The sequence below is a fragment of the Salvelinus alpinus genome, chromosome 5 (assembly GCF_045679555.1).
Source record: "Salvelinus alpinus chromosome 5, SLU_Salpinus.1, whole genome shotgun sequence".
Classification (NCBI taxonomy): Eukaryota; Metazoa; Chordata; class Actinopteri; order Salmoniformes; family Salmonidae; genus Salvelinus; species Salvelinus alpinus.
Window position 1 is genome coordinate 73,704,824 of NC_092090.1, and position 14,634 is coordinate 73,719,457.

The following is a 14,634-nucleotide window of genomic DNA, read 5'->3' on the forward strand; positions in this document are numbered from 1 at the left end:
ATCATAGCCTACTTCGCCGAACGGCTATTTAACAAGCACATTCGCGAAAAAAGCACTGTCGTTGCACCAATGTACATCAACGCCTTTCTTAAAATCAATACACAAGTATATATTTTTAAACATGCATATTTAGTTATTATTGCCTGCTAACATGATTTTTTTTTAACTAGGGAAATGGTGTCACTTCCCTTGCGTTCTGTGCAACAGAGTCAGGCTATAGGCAGCAGTTTGGGCCACCTGGCTCGTTGCAAACTGTGTGAAGACCAACTTCGCCAAACGGTCTGATGACTTAACAAAAGCGCATTTGCGAAAAAGGCACAATCGTTGCACGAATGTACCTAACCATAAATATCAATGCCTTTCTTAAAATCAATACACAGAAGTATATATTTTTAAACCTGCATATTTAGTTAAAAGAAATCCAGGTTAGCAGGCAATATTAAACTAGGGAAATTGTGTCACTTCTCTTGCGTTCATTGCACGCAGAGTCAGGGTATATGCAACAGTTTGGGCCGCCTGGCTCGTTGCGAACTAACTTGCCAGAATTTTACGTAATTATGATGTTATATTGAAGGTTGTGCAATGTAACAGGAATATTTAGACTTATGGATGCCATAAGGTTCCGTATTTCACTGAAAGAATAAACGTTTTGTTTTCGAAATGATAGTTTCCAGATTTGACCATATTAATGACCTAAGGCTCGTATTTCTGTGTGTTATTATGTTATAATTAAGTCTATGATTTGATAGAGCAGTCTGACTGAGCGGTGGTAGGCAGGAGCAGGCTCGTAAGCATTCATTCATACAGCACTTTCGTGCGTTTGCCAGCAGCTCTTCGCTGTGCTTCAAGCATTGAGCTGTTTATGACTTCAAGCCTATCAACTCCCGAGATTAGGCTGGTGTAACCGATGTGAAATGGCTAGCTAGTTAGCGGGGTGCACCCTAATAGCGTTTCAATCGGTGACGTAACTCGCTCTGAGACCTTGACGTAGTTGTTCCCCTTGCCCTGCAAATTAGATCATTTTATTCTGATTGATTTTATATTCTGGATTGGAGGGCTGCTGACCACAGACTGCACATGTTTTTAAACCTGCTGTCTTATGCACCATTTTAACTTCCATTCATTGTTATATTTTTTGTCTATTGTTTAACTATATGTAAGCTTCTTTCTTGGCCAGGGATCACTTGGAAAAGAGATGAACATCTCAATGTGACTTCTAAGATTATATAAAGAATACAAATAATAATAATTGGTCATACATTGTGGAAAGTAAGGGAAATAATGCAGATCAAGAAATGGCTACACAGCAGAAGCATGGCACAACACTCTCTTTTGTGTTAAAGGGGAACCTTCTTTTGGTATTTGTTTGATTTGTCCATTGTTGATATACACTGTGTACAAAACATTAGGAACACCTTCCTAATATTGAATTTCACTCTCCTTTGCCTCCAGACCTGCCTCAATTCGTCGGGGCATGGACTACAAGGTGTCAAAAGTGTTCCACAGGGATGCTGGCCCATGTTGACGCCAATGCTTCCCACTGTTGTGTCAAGTTGGCTGGATGTCTTTTGGGTGGTGGACCATTCTTGATACACAAGGGAAACTGTTGAGCGTGAAAATGCCCATTCACCCTCTGAATGGCACACATACACAATCCATGTCCAAAGCTTAGAAATCCTTCTTTAACCTGTCTCCTCCCCTTCATCTACACTGATTTGAAGTGGGTTTAACAGGTGACATCAATAAGTGATCATAGCTTTCACCTGGATTCACCTTAAGTCTGTCATGGAAACAGCAGGTGTTCCTAATGTTCTGTACACTCAGTGTAGTTCCATTAAGTTTTCAAGACATGCAGTACCAGTCAAAAGTTTGGACACACCTACTCATTCAAGGGTTTTTCTTTATTTGGACTATTTTCTACATTGTAGACTAATAGTGAAGACATCAAAACTATGATAGAGTTAAACAAATCAAAATTATAATCTATATTTGAGATTCTTTAAAGTAGCCACCTTTTGCCTTGATGACAGCTTTGAACACTCTTTGCATTCTCTCAACCAGCTTCACCTGGAATTCTTTTACAACAGTCTTGAAGGAGTTCCCACATGCTGAGCACTTGTAGGCTGCTTTTCCTTCACTCTGCAGTCCAACTCATCCCGAACCATCTTAATTGGGTTGAGGTCGGGTGATTGTGGAGGCCAGGTCATCTGATGCAGCACTCCATCACTCTCCTTGGTAAAATAGCCCTTACACAGCCTTGAGGTTTGTTTTGGGTCATTTGTCCTGTTGAACAACAAATGATAGTCCCACTAAGCGCAAACCAGATGGGATGGCGTATCTCTGCAGAAGGCTGTGGTAGCCATGCTGGTTAAGTGTGCCTTGAATTCTAAATAAATTACTGACCGTGTCACCAGCAAAACACCATCACACCTCCATGCTTCACGGTGGGAACCACACATGCGGAGATCATCCATTCACCTACTCTGCGTCTCACAAAGACACAGCGGTTGGAACCAAAAATCAAAGGACAGATTTCCACCCGTCTAATATCCATTGCTCGTGTTTCTTGGCCAAGCAAGTCCCTTCTTCTTATTGGTGTCCTTTAGTTGTGGTTTCTTTGTAACAATTCGACCATAAAGGCCTGATTCACGCAGTCTACTCTGAACAGTTGGTGTTGACGTGTCTTACTTGAACTCTGTGAAGCATTTATTTGTGCTGCAATTTCTGAGGCTGGTAACTCTATTGAACTTATCCTCTGCAGCAGAGGTTTCTTTATTAGATTTTTTATTTCACCTTTATTTAACCAGGTAACAAGATAAATAAATAAATACATACAGTGTGAGGATGAGGTAGATTGGATGGGCTGTTTACAGATGAGCTATGTACAGGTGCAGTGATCTGTGAGCTGCTCTGACAGCTGGTGCTTAAAGCTAGTGAGGGAGGTAAGAGTCTCCAGCTTTAGTGATTTTTGCAGTTCGTTCCAGTCATTGGCAGCAGAGAACTGGAAGGAGAGGCGGCCCGAAGGAAGAATTGGCTTTGGGGGTGACCAGTGAGATATACCTGCTGGAGCGCATGCTACGGGTGGGTGCTTCTATGGTGACCAGTGAGCTGAGATAAGGCGGGGCTTTACCTATGTTTGGCAGCATGAGTGAAGGATGCTTTGTTGCGAAATAGGAAGCCAATTCTATATTTAATTTTGGTTTGGAGATGCTTAATGTGAGTCTGAAAAGAGAGTTTACAGTTTAACCAGACACCTAGGTATTTGTAGTTGTCCACATATTCTAAGTCAGAACTGTCCAGAGTAGTGATGCTGGACGGGCGGGCAGGTGCGGGCAGCGATTGGTTGATGAGTTTAGTTTTACTTGCATTTAAGAGCAGTTGGAGGCCACGGAAGGAGAGTTGTATGGCATTGAAGCTCATCTGGAGGTTAGTTAACACAGTGTCCAAAGAAGGGCCAGAGGTATACAGAATGGTGTCGTCTGCGTAGAGGTGGATCAGAGAGTCACCAGCAGCAAGAGCAACATCATTGATGTATACAGAGAAGGTCATTCCTGTGGTGGTCCTCATGAGAGCCAGTTTCATCATAGCGCTTGATGGTTTTTGCGACTGTACTTGAAGAAACTTTCAAAGTTCTTAACATTTTCCGGGTTGACAGACCTTCATGTCTTAAAGTGATGATGGACTGTCGTTTCTCTTTGCTTATTTGAGCTGTTCTTGCCATAATATGGACTTGGTCTTTTACCAAATAGAGCTATCTTGTGTATACCACCCCTACCTTGTCACAACACAACTGATTGGCTCAAACGTATTAAGAAGGATAGAAATTCCACAAATGATCTTTTAACAAGGATCACCTGTTAATTAAAATGCATTCCAGGTGACTACCTCATGAAGCTGGTTGAGAGAATGCCAAGAGTGTGTAAAGCTGTCATCAGGGCAAAGGGCTACTTTGAAGAATCTAAATAATAACATGTATTTTGATTTGTTTAAAACTTTTTTTGTTAGTTAGTACATGATTCCATATGTGTTATTTCGTAGTTTTGATGTCTTCACTATTATTCTACAATGTAGAAAATAGTAAAAATAAAGTAAAACACTTGAATGAGTAGGTGTGTCCAAACTTTTGACTGGTACTGTATATAACTTGATGCAAAATTTGTCGTACCGGCTGTATTTCTGTATTTTGAAAGTTATATCTTAACTTGATTGTTGACATGCAAAACATTTTTGGGACTAAATCAACGATGGACAAATGAAGCAAATACCAAAACAATTGTTTTGGGGTGGAATTTTTCTCTAACACTATTAGGCCTACCTGGGACCTTCACTGACTTTCGCTCCCTCCCATTCCATGGTTTAACACATGTTTTGTGTTTCCAGAGGGTCCCTGAAGACCTTCATCCACACAGTTCACCTGCTGCAGAAACAGACAGACCTGGGCCAGCTCCCTGTGGCTGATGTGCTCTACAGGTGAGTCTAGTATCCTTATGCCTGGATGTGCTTGGTGAGACACCGTTGTCTTTTTTCTGTGTTGTTTTCGTTGTGAACTCTTTCTCTCCCGATCTGTCCCACCCAGGCTCCTGGTGCTGGAGGGGGGGCCAGGCTCCCCATCCTGTCTGCTGGGGGGAAAGCACAGGGTCTCCTGGGGCTTTGAAGACATGCTGCCTACACCTGACAGCAGCGCTGGAGGGGCAGAGAGCAAAGGTAAGCCTGTGTGTGTGTGAACAAGAGCTCCATTGGTCTTGGGATACGGAGCAAACTTCCTTTGAACCGGACCTGGGGGGGTTTTCAAGTGAGGTTGCTTTTTTGTTGTTGCAAACCCTAAATATTTTCCAGTCTAGTGATCATATTAGTGATTTTTGTGCTGTTGGATTTGTATTTATTTAACCTTTATTTAACTAGGCAAGTCAGTTAAGAACAAATTCTTATTTACAATGACGGCCTAGCAAAAGGCCTCTTGCGGGGACGGGGACGGGGTTTAAAAAATCTATAATATATAGGACACATTTTCACAGTACGATTATAGAGTAATGTGTATGTGAGTGCACTGTAAGTGTAGTTGTTAGTAGTAGTGTTCTGGTGACAACGGCAACCAGGCTGTCCTGCTGGCCCTCATAATCCTTTCTCTCATTTGGATGATGATTTATTCATTCACCTCTTTAGATCATTTCTATTTGATCCTTTGTTTGGAGCCACTTAGTACTCCCAACATTAAGCCAAGGGCAGACATGGAGTCATCCTTCTGTCTCATTGGCCGAGTCTTCTGAGGAGGGCATCATGTGTTGGTTATAGGGCAGGGTAATGACTAGCAGAAGTTTGAGGGAGAAAGAGAGAGGGTGGGTGATGGCTTGTTTCCTCCAATCGATGGGCTGACCTTGGAGAGCCCTGTAAGGTGATAGGACCTCATCAGCTCTCCTATAGGAAGCCAGTTGAGAGGCAGAGAAATGGCAGCTAAAGAATCTAGTAGAGCTGGCAGGCCGGGGGCTGGGGGGCTTATCCCTCTCACCTGCCAAGTGCAAACTACAGGCAGGTTCAGTAAAAAGGAAAGTCATTTTCCCTGCCTTTCTTGTTGATTGGCTGACTAGTCCTTTGATTCTGTTTGGCTAATGCTGTGGGTGTGTGAGACCATATGTACACTTACTATGCTATAAAATGAAGGACAACATTAAACACGAATTGTCAGTTGAAAAAGTAGGGGTATACTGTCAGACTGTCCCGTCTGTCTGCACCATGGTGCTTCAGTGGGGAGAAGATGAGAGAGAACTTACAGATGGACATATCTTTCAGTAGCTTAATCACACCCCTTCTCCTGTTATCCCCTCCTCTCTATACTGTCCTCCCTCTCCCTTCCGTTCCTGGTTTTTCTCTCCCCCTTCCATTTTTCTCCCCCTCTTCTGCTGTTCCTCACTCTGTCTATATCCTCCCTGCTGTTGCAGACACAGACCTAGGGCGCTGCCTGGCCACAGATGGGCTCTATCTCTACACCACTAACTCCTTTGGGAGAGGGATCAGCAAGCTGGGCTCCGGTTTGCACGGGACACTGAGGTAACATGACACCCCTGCCTATATCTGCAGAGAGAAAGAGTGAGAGTGCCTCACTTAAAATACCCTCAAATCCAATTTTACTTGTCACATGCTTCGTAAACAACAGGTGTAGACTCACAGTGAAATGCTTACTTACGGGCCCTTCCCAACAATGCAGAGAGAAAAATTGAGAACTAATAGAAGAAGAATAACATGAGGAATGAGTAACGATAACTTTTCTATTTACACGAGGTACCAGTACAGAGTCGATGTGCAGGGGTACACTGTCATTCAGCCACAAGAGCATCAGTGAGGTCAGGCACTGATGTTGGGCGATTAGGCCTGGCTCGCAGTCGGTGTTCCAATTAATTCCAAAGGTGTTCGATGGGGTTGAGGTCAGGACTGTGCAGGCCTGTCAAGTTCTTCCACACCGATCTCGACAAACCATTTTCTGTATGGACTTTGCTTTGTTGTTCCTAGACTTTTCCACTTCACAATAACAGCACTTACAGTTGACTAGGGCAGAAATTTGACTAATTTACTTGTTGGAAAGGTGGCATCCTATGACAGTGCCACGTTGAAGGTCACTGAGCTCGTCAGTAGAATGGCCTTACTGAAAATGTTTGTCTATGGAGATTGCGTCGCTGTGTGCTCGATTTTATACACCTGTCAGCAACGGGTGTGGCTGAAATAGCAGATTTCACTCATTTGAAGGGATGTCCACATACTTTTTGACATGTAGTGTATATGCTGTACATATAAGTAGGGAGCCACCGGGCCACCTCATGTCCTGTTCTAACTCTCCTGTTCCCTCCTTCTGACCTGAACTTCAAAACCCCTCTGCCCTACTGTATTCCCCCTCTGATTTATTTCACTTTTTGAGCAAAATATCAGAGGAAATGGAGATCATTATTTTGTGTGTTTGTGCAGGGGGTTTGTGTACTGTCGGAATGAGGACTTGGAGCCCGGCTGGGTGGTGTTCAGCAGCGGCCGCCTTCTTCACCGCCCCGCCTCCTTTGATGCCAAGCCTCATCAGCTGTGCCAGGTCATCGACCCCTTCACCCTGCAGGTACGGCAGCTGGCAACCTAGCAACAGGCTTCATGACATCACTCATGATGACTCAATTTCACTAACTCAGGCCAGCACCACACATTGGGCGATCCAGTACTGTATCTCTTCCAAAAGACTGACCTTTCTACCTATCTCAGGTGTGCCAGGTCGTTCCCATGCCAGCCCACCACTTCCCTGTTGGCAGCAGCATGTCCACGCTGCACCTGTGCTCAGATGGAACCTACCTGTACTGGGTGTGGTCTCCTGCCAGCCTGAACGAGAAGACCCAGAAAGGCCACTCGGTCTTCATGGATGTCTTTCAGCTATTGGTGAGGTTGTTTCTCCAAGCCTTTCGACCATGCTCCAAAAGGCTCTTCCCTCCTTCCCATCTCTCACCCCTCTCTCCCTCCTCCCTCTGGTGCAGACAGAGACAGGATTGTGTGTGGCAGACGTCCTGCAGGAGAGGGTGATCCTGATACGGAAGGAGGGCGAGTCGTCCAAGTGTCTGAACGAGCTGCTGTTGAGCCGCATGTCACGCTTTCGCGCCTCCCACTCCGCAACGCTGGCCGCTCTCACCGGCTCTGCCATCACCAACACTGTCAAGGAAGAGCAGTCCGGTAATGACCTCACACTATTTAGATAGATACACTTTTTTTTAACCCTGAAAACTCCCCAATCCTTAACAGTTAAAAGCATACCCATAACATGATGCAGCCATCACTAGGCTTGAAAATATTGCAAGTGGTACTCAGTAATCTATTGGATTTGCCCCAAACATAACTTTGTAATCAAGAGAAAAAGGTCATTGCTTTGCCACATTATTTGCATTATTACTTTAGTGCCTTGTTGCAAACAGGATGCATGGTTTGGAAGATTTTTATTCTGTACAGGCTTCCTCCTTTTCACTCTGTCAGTTAGGTTAGTATTGTGGAGTAACTACAATGTTGTTGATCCATCCTCAGTTTTCTCCTATCACAGCCATTAAACTCTGTAACTGTTTTAAGGAAACCATTGGCCTCATGGTGAAATCTCTGAGCGGTTTCCTTCCTCTTAGGAAGGACGCCTGTATCTTTGTAGTGACTGGATGTATTGATACACCATCCAAAGTGTTACAAATAACTTCACCATGCTCAAAGGGACATTCAATGTCTGCTTATTTTTACCCATCTACCAATAGGTGCCCTTTGCGAGGCATTGGAAAACCTCCCTGGTCTTTGTGGTTGAATCTGTGTTTGACTGAGGGACCTTACAATTATCTGTATGTGTGGGGTACAGAGATGAGGTAGTCATTCAGAAATCATGTTAAACACTATTATTAAACAATTTAGTATGTGACTTGTAAAGCAAATCTTTATTCCTAAACATATTTAGGCTTGCCATAACAAAGGGGTTGAATTCTTACTGACTCAAGACATTTCGGCCTTTCATTTATAATGAATTTGTACAAATTGCGAAAAACAAAATTCCACTTTGACATTATGGGGTGTAGGCCAGTGACGACATCTCAATTTAATCTATTTTAAATTCAGGCTGTAACAACAAAATGTGGAAAAAGTCAAGGGGTGTGAATACTTTCTGAAGGCACTAACACAACAGTTTTTGTTTCACCAACAGTTAAATGTGTGACATCCAGGCAGTGAAAAATAGGATTGAATCTTCATTAACCTCGTCACATTGCTCATTGTGCGATTCACACTTCACATCCCTTTGTTGTGTGTTGACTCATGTCTGTGCTCCTCTTCCACAGCAGTAAACACCAGCTGTGGCCTCCCTCTAAAGACTCTGAGGAAGACTCCCATGTATGTGTGTGGGACGTCCCTGGTGATGCTGGCATCTCCGCCCGGTGTGTCTGGCAGCTCTGCCACACGCTCCCTGTTTGGAGGGACCAGCGGCTTGTCCTCCCTGAAGAGTAAGAGCAGATGTTCCTCTTCACTGTTTTTCTCTGTTGTGTTTTTGGCAAGTCTCCTTTTCACTGTTAGTGGTATATTTGTTGACTGCTTTCCTCTCTTTCCCCAACCAGTCCTCTCCTCCAGTCTGGCATTCAACCTAGTTGATGGTCAGTTCAGTAGCCGGGCAGATCTCATTGACGCACCTGGCAGTTCTCTAGGCAGGGGGGCCCAGGTGGCAGGGCTGGGTAAGCTCCTGTTCAGGAATTAGGCTTTTTTCCCTTTTTTCCCCCTAGATGAGTGCAGCGTTCTCAAAGTAGATCTTATGTGACATTTGTGTCGTAGGAGCCTGCTATGACGCCCTCAACAACTTAATCTGGAGCTGCTCCAGTGACTACATGGACCAGTGGTCTAACCCTGGCAACCAGGCCTTCCATCACGTGTGCCATAGGCTTGGCGTCAGTCATGTCATCAAGGAACCCAAAGGTAACCAAAACAGTTTTACTCTTGTTTAGAAAACAACGCTGACCTCAAATTATGTGCTGCAGAATTATAGGCTGAAGACTGTCTCAACCAGCTTCTTCCTTTTTAAGTCAAATCGTACCGTTAAGAGTTGACTTACCCCTCGCTCCCTGCTGCAGAGGAGACCGTGGCCACCGGAGACGTGATCAACCAGCTGCTTCACCATGTGGGCGCCATGTGCATCCACCAGCTCAACCTTCTGGCAGCCAGCAGCATCAGCTTTCCCCTGGGCACCCTCCTGGGCAAGCAGCACCCCATCGATGCTCGCCACTTCAGCAGCATCTGTGACATCATGGAGAAAGCCATGGTCAACAGGGACACCTGCATCATCCGCTGCATCCTGGTGGTGTTCCAGGTACAGTGGAGCTGGAGAAACAAATCAGATTTATTGGTCACATACACGTGTTTAGCAGATGTTATTGTGCGTGTAGCAAAATGCTTGTGCTTCTAGGTCCGACAGTGCAGTAATATCTAACATTTTCACAACATATACCCAAAATATACGTAAATCTAAGTAAGGAATGGATTAAGAATATATACATATGTCAGAGTAGCATTGGACTAAGATACAGTGGCGTAGTATAGAATACAGTATATACATATGAGATGGGTGATGCAATATTTACACACAATTAAAGTGATTAAGATACCGTAGAATAGTATAGAGTACAGTTTATACATATGAGATGAGTAATGCCAGATACCGAGACATTATTAAAGTGGCCAGTGATTCCTAATCTGTCTATAGGCAGCAGCCTGTGATGTACTGGAGTTGGCTGTTTAACAGTCTGTGGTGTAGTATAGAATACAATACAGTATATACATATGAGCAAATGACTCTCGCTGGAGTATCTGACACAGGCTTTGAAAAATCACCATGAATAGGCTACCAGTGCGGCAAATGGCTGGTGCTGGTAAGCTTTCTTCACTTGTACATTAATTTTGCCAACACATGGTTAACCTTTGTTCAACCAGCTCAACAGCTGCTATTAGCGAAAATGTGTTTGGCGTTACCTTTCTAGCTAATAGGCTAGGGTAGAGTGTACACTTCCTCTTCCAACTTATAATGTGGGGAGGTCCAAATAATAAATAATTTTGGTTACTTCTCCTTGCCATTATCATTCAATTATAAGACGTGATTTTATTTATTTATTTTTTGATTTGCTCATGTATGATGGGGTCTCTGGGTTGCCGGTATCCCTGGGAGGGTGTCCCTTGACAAGTTAAGTTTTAAGACCCCTGTGCTGCTATGATGCTACCTGGAGTCCAACTGATGTCTAAATCACTCATTTTTACACGTTGGTGTTTGTCAGGTGGTGTTCAGGTTCTTCAACCCTCAGTCGGAGCAGAACAGGGAGAGCGTGCGGCGTTCAGGTCTGCTCCTGTGGCAGCTGCTCATGGCTCCTGTTGATCAGATTGGAGCGGAGATCCAGGGAGAAGTGTGCCTGGCTATCAGGTAAGCACAACTCCGTTCAGAACAAAGCCATAAACACAGGACACACGTAAAGACAAGATCTTACAGACGACTATCTGTCCTGTGATTGACACCTACTGTCATTGTCTGTCTGTCTATCCATCCCTCTCTATAGCTCGGGTTTGAATACTTTGTATCAGGGGGAGTCTGAACTCAGCAGCCTGCTGAGGCTGGTCCTGACAGAAGGTGATAGTTGCGACCTACTCGTTGGGTTTTATGAACACTCTTAACACACACATGATTAGAATGTGTATCTCAAATATCTGATACGCTGGAAATATTGAAGGAGTTCTGTGTGATCTTTAGGGGAGAGGAACAGTGGTCTGTCTCGGCTCCGCGATGTCATCCTCACCAACCTGGCTGACCAGCTGCAGAAAAATAGATTTGGGAGCGACGAAGATGATCACTACAGGTAGAGTCCAGCTTTTGCAGACATTTTCTCAACAATATTTCCAATGTCATGTATTACTGCTTGAAAAATACCTCTCAATTCCTCCCCTAACCAGAGCTGAAGGGTTTCACTGAGTAACCTGATGCCATAAAATGTACCCGTGAATAATAATAATGCAATATGCCACTCTCTCTGTATAACAGGGTTGTTCAGCTGAATCAGTCTCATTATCTGGCCTGTGTTTCCCCTCCAGACTATGTGATGAACTCCTGCACTGCATCCTGAAGACCGTTGTCCGTGAATCCTGCCTTCTTATCACTAAATGTCAGACTGTCGCAAGGGATGACTTCCAGAAGCTGCTCTCCACTGTGCCAGTATGTGTCTTTGGCTTTGTCTGGTCAGACAGTCTGTTTACCATTCAGCAGTAGATGAAGTGTGTTAGCTGTTGCATACTGACTTGTAGTCCCCCTCCCTCCTTCCCCTCTACCAGGTGGCCTCATCAAGCCTGCGCTACCTCATGGCCGTTCAGAACCACCTGCTTAGCAACACCGTTCTGATACGCCCCGATGACAACGACGACAGTGACAGCTCCCTACAAGGGGAAACAATGAAGGTACAGGTAAACACCCCTTTTAAATATCCCTACTGCTGTCTGTCCATGTGGTGTGTCTCTCTGTGTGTGTGTGTGTGTGTGTGTCTCTCTCTCCTTCTGTGTTTCTCTCTGTCTCTCTCTCTCTCTCTCTCTCTCTCTCTCTCTCTCTCTCTCTCTCTCTCTCTTCTCTCTCTCTCTTCTCTCTCTCTCTTCTCTCTCTCTTCTCTCTTCTCTCTTCTCTCTTCTCTCTGTCTCTGTCTCTGTCTCTGTCTCTGTCTCTGTCTCTGTCTCTCTGTCTCGCTCTCTGTCTCGCTCTCTGTCTCGCTCTCTGTCTCGCTCTCTCTCTCTCTCTGTCTCGCTCTCTCTCTCTCTCTGTCTCGCTCTCTCTCTCTCTCTGTCTCTCTCTCTCTCTCTCTCTCTGTCTCGCTCTCTCTCTCTCTGTCTCGCTCTCTCTCTCTCTGTCTCGCTCTCTCTGTCTCGCTCTCTCTCTCTCTGTCTCGCTCTCTCTCTCTCTGTCTCGCTCTCTCTCTCTCTGTCAATTCAATTCAATTCAAGGGGCTTTATTGGCATGGGAAACATGTGTTAACATTGCCAAAGCAAGTGAGGTAGGTAATATACAAAAGTCAAATAAACAATAAAAATGAACAGTAAACATTACACATACAGAAGTTTCAAAACAATAAAGACATTACAAATGTCATATTATATATATGCAGTGTTGTAACAATGTACAAATGGTTAAAGCACACAAGTTAAAATAAATAAACATAAATATGGGTTGTATTTACAGTGGTGTTTGTTCTTCACTGGTTGCCCTTTTCTTGTGGCAACAGGTCACAAATCTTGCTGCTGTGATGGCACACTGTGGAATTTCACCCAGTAGATATGGGAGTTTATCAAAATTGGATTTGTTTTCGAATTCTTTGTGGATCTGTGTAATCTGAGGGAAATATGTCTCTCTAATATGGTCATACATTGGGCAGGAGGTTAGGAAGTGCAGCTCAGTTTCCACCTCATTTTGTGGGCAGTGTGCACATAGCCTGTCTTCTCTTGAGAGCCATGTCTGCCTACGGCGGCCTTTCTCAATAGCAAGGCTATGCTCACTGAGTCTGTACATAGTCAAAGCTTTCCTTAAGTTTGGGTCAGTCACAGTGGTCAGGTATTCTGCCACTGTGTACTCTCTGTTTAGGGCCAAATAGCATTCTAGTTTGCTCTGTTTTTTTGTTAATTCTTTCCAATGTGTCAAGTAATTATCTTTTTGTTTTCTCATGATTTGGTTGGGTCTAATTGTGCTGTTGTCCTGGGGCTCTGTGGGGTGTGTTTGTGTTTGTGAACAGAGCCCTAGGACCAGCTTGCTCTAGGGGACTCTTCTCCAGGTTCATCTCTCTGTAGGTGATGGCTTTGTTATGGAAGGTTTGGGAATCGCTTCCTTTTAGGTGGTTGTAGAATTTAACGGCTCTTTTCTGGATTTTGATAATTAGTGGGTATCGGCCTAATTCTGCTCTGCATGCATTATTTGGTGTTCTACGTTGTACACGGAGGATATTTTTGCAGAATTCTGCATGCAGAGTCTCAATTTGGTGTTTGTCCCATTTTGTGAAATCTTGGTTGGTGAGCGGACCCCAGACCTCACAACCATAAAGGGCAATGGGCTCTATGACTGATTCAAGTATTTTTAGCCAGATCCTAATTGGTATGTTGAAATTTATGTTCCTTTTGATGGCATAGAAGGCCCTTCTTGCCTTGTCTCTCAGATCGTTCACAGCTTTGTGGAAGTTACCTGTGGTGCTGATGTTTAGGCCGAGGTATGTATAGTTTTTTGTGTGCTCTAGGGCAACGGTGTCTAGATGGAATTTGTGGTCCTGGTGACTGGACCTTTTTTGGAACACCATTATTTTGGTCTTACTGAGATTTACTGTCAGGGCCCAGGTCTGACAGAATCTGTGCAGAAGATCTAGGTGCTGCTGTAGGCCCTCCTTGGTTGGTGACAGAAGCACCAGATCATCAGCAAACAGTAGACATTTGACTTCGGATTCTAGTAGGGTGAGACCGGGTGCTGCAGACTGTTCTAGTGCCCGCGCCAATTCGTTGATATATATGTTGAAGAGGGTGGGGCTTAAGCTGCATCCCTGTCTCACCCCACGACCCTGTGTGAAGAAATGTGTGTGTTTTTTGCCAATTTTAACCGCACACTTGTTGTTTGTGTACATGGATTTTATAATGTCGTATGTTTTACCCCCAACACCACTTTCCATCAATTTGTATAGCAGACCCTCATGCCAAATTGAGTCGAAGGCTTTTTTGAAATCAACAAAGCATGAGAAGACTTTGCCTTTGTTTTGGTTTGTTTGGTTGTCAATTAGGGTGTGTAGGGTGAATACATGGTCTGTTGTACGGTAATTTGGTAAAAAGCCAATTTGACATTTGCTCAGTACATTGTTTTCATTGAGGAAATGTACGAGTCTGCTGTTAATGATAATGCAGAGTATTTTCCCAAGGTTACTGTTGACGCATATTCCACGGTAGTTATTGGGGTCAAATTTGTCTCCACTTTTGTGGATTGGGGTGATCAGTCCTTGGTTCCAAATATTGGGGAAGATGCCAGAGCTAAGGACGATGTTAAAGAGTTTTAGTATAGCCAATTGGAATTTGTTGTCTGTATATTTGATCATTTCATTAAGGATACCATCAACA

The 14,634-nt window shown here is 44.1% G+C and overlaps 1 protein-coding gene across 4 annotated transcripts in view; it reads left to right on the forward strand.

The window, feature by feature from the left end:
* The window catches only part of LOC139576764 (probable E3 ubiquitin-protein ligase HECTD4), a 58,279-nt gene that overhangs the window by 7,248 nt on the left and 36,397 nt on the right, over positions 1-14,634 (forward strand). The window contains exons 3-17 of one of the 4 annotated variants that reach the window (XM_071403195.1): positions 4,381-4,470; positions 4,577-4,704; positions 5,937-6,045; positions 6,955-7,093; positions 7,234-7,404; positions 7,500-7,692; positions 8,823-8,984; positions 9,096-9,209; positions 9,307-9,447; positions 9,603-9,838; positions 10,797-10,939; positions 11,073-11,143; positions 11,264-11,369; positions 11,602-11,722; positions 11,839-11,967. In XM_071403195.1, the coding sequence (XP_071259296.1) occupies positions 4,381-4,470; positions 4,577-4,704; positions 5,937-6,045; positions 6,955-7,093; positions 7,234-7,404; positions 7,500-7,692; positions 8,823-8,984; positions 9,096-9,209; positions 9,307-9,447; positions 9,603-9,838; positions 10,797-10,939; positions 11,073-11,143; positions 11,264-11,369; positions 11,602-11,722; positions 11,839-11,967 (2,053 nt within the window). The remainder of the gene's footprint in view (positions 1-4,380; positions 4,471-4,576; positions 4,705-5,936; positions 6,046-6,954; positions 7,094-7,233; positions 7,405-7,499; positions 7,693-8,822; positions 8,985-9,095; positions 9,210-9,306; positions 9,448-9,602; positions 9,839-10,796; positions 10,940-11,072; positions 11,144-11,263; positions 11,370-11,601; positions 11,723-11,838; positions 11,968-14,634) is intronic. The other 3 variants (XM_071403197.1, XM_071403196.1, XM_071403198.1) reach the window with 3 other exon arrangements.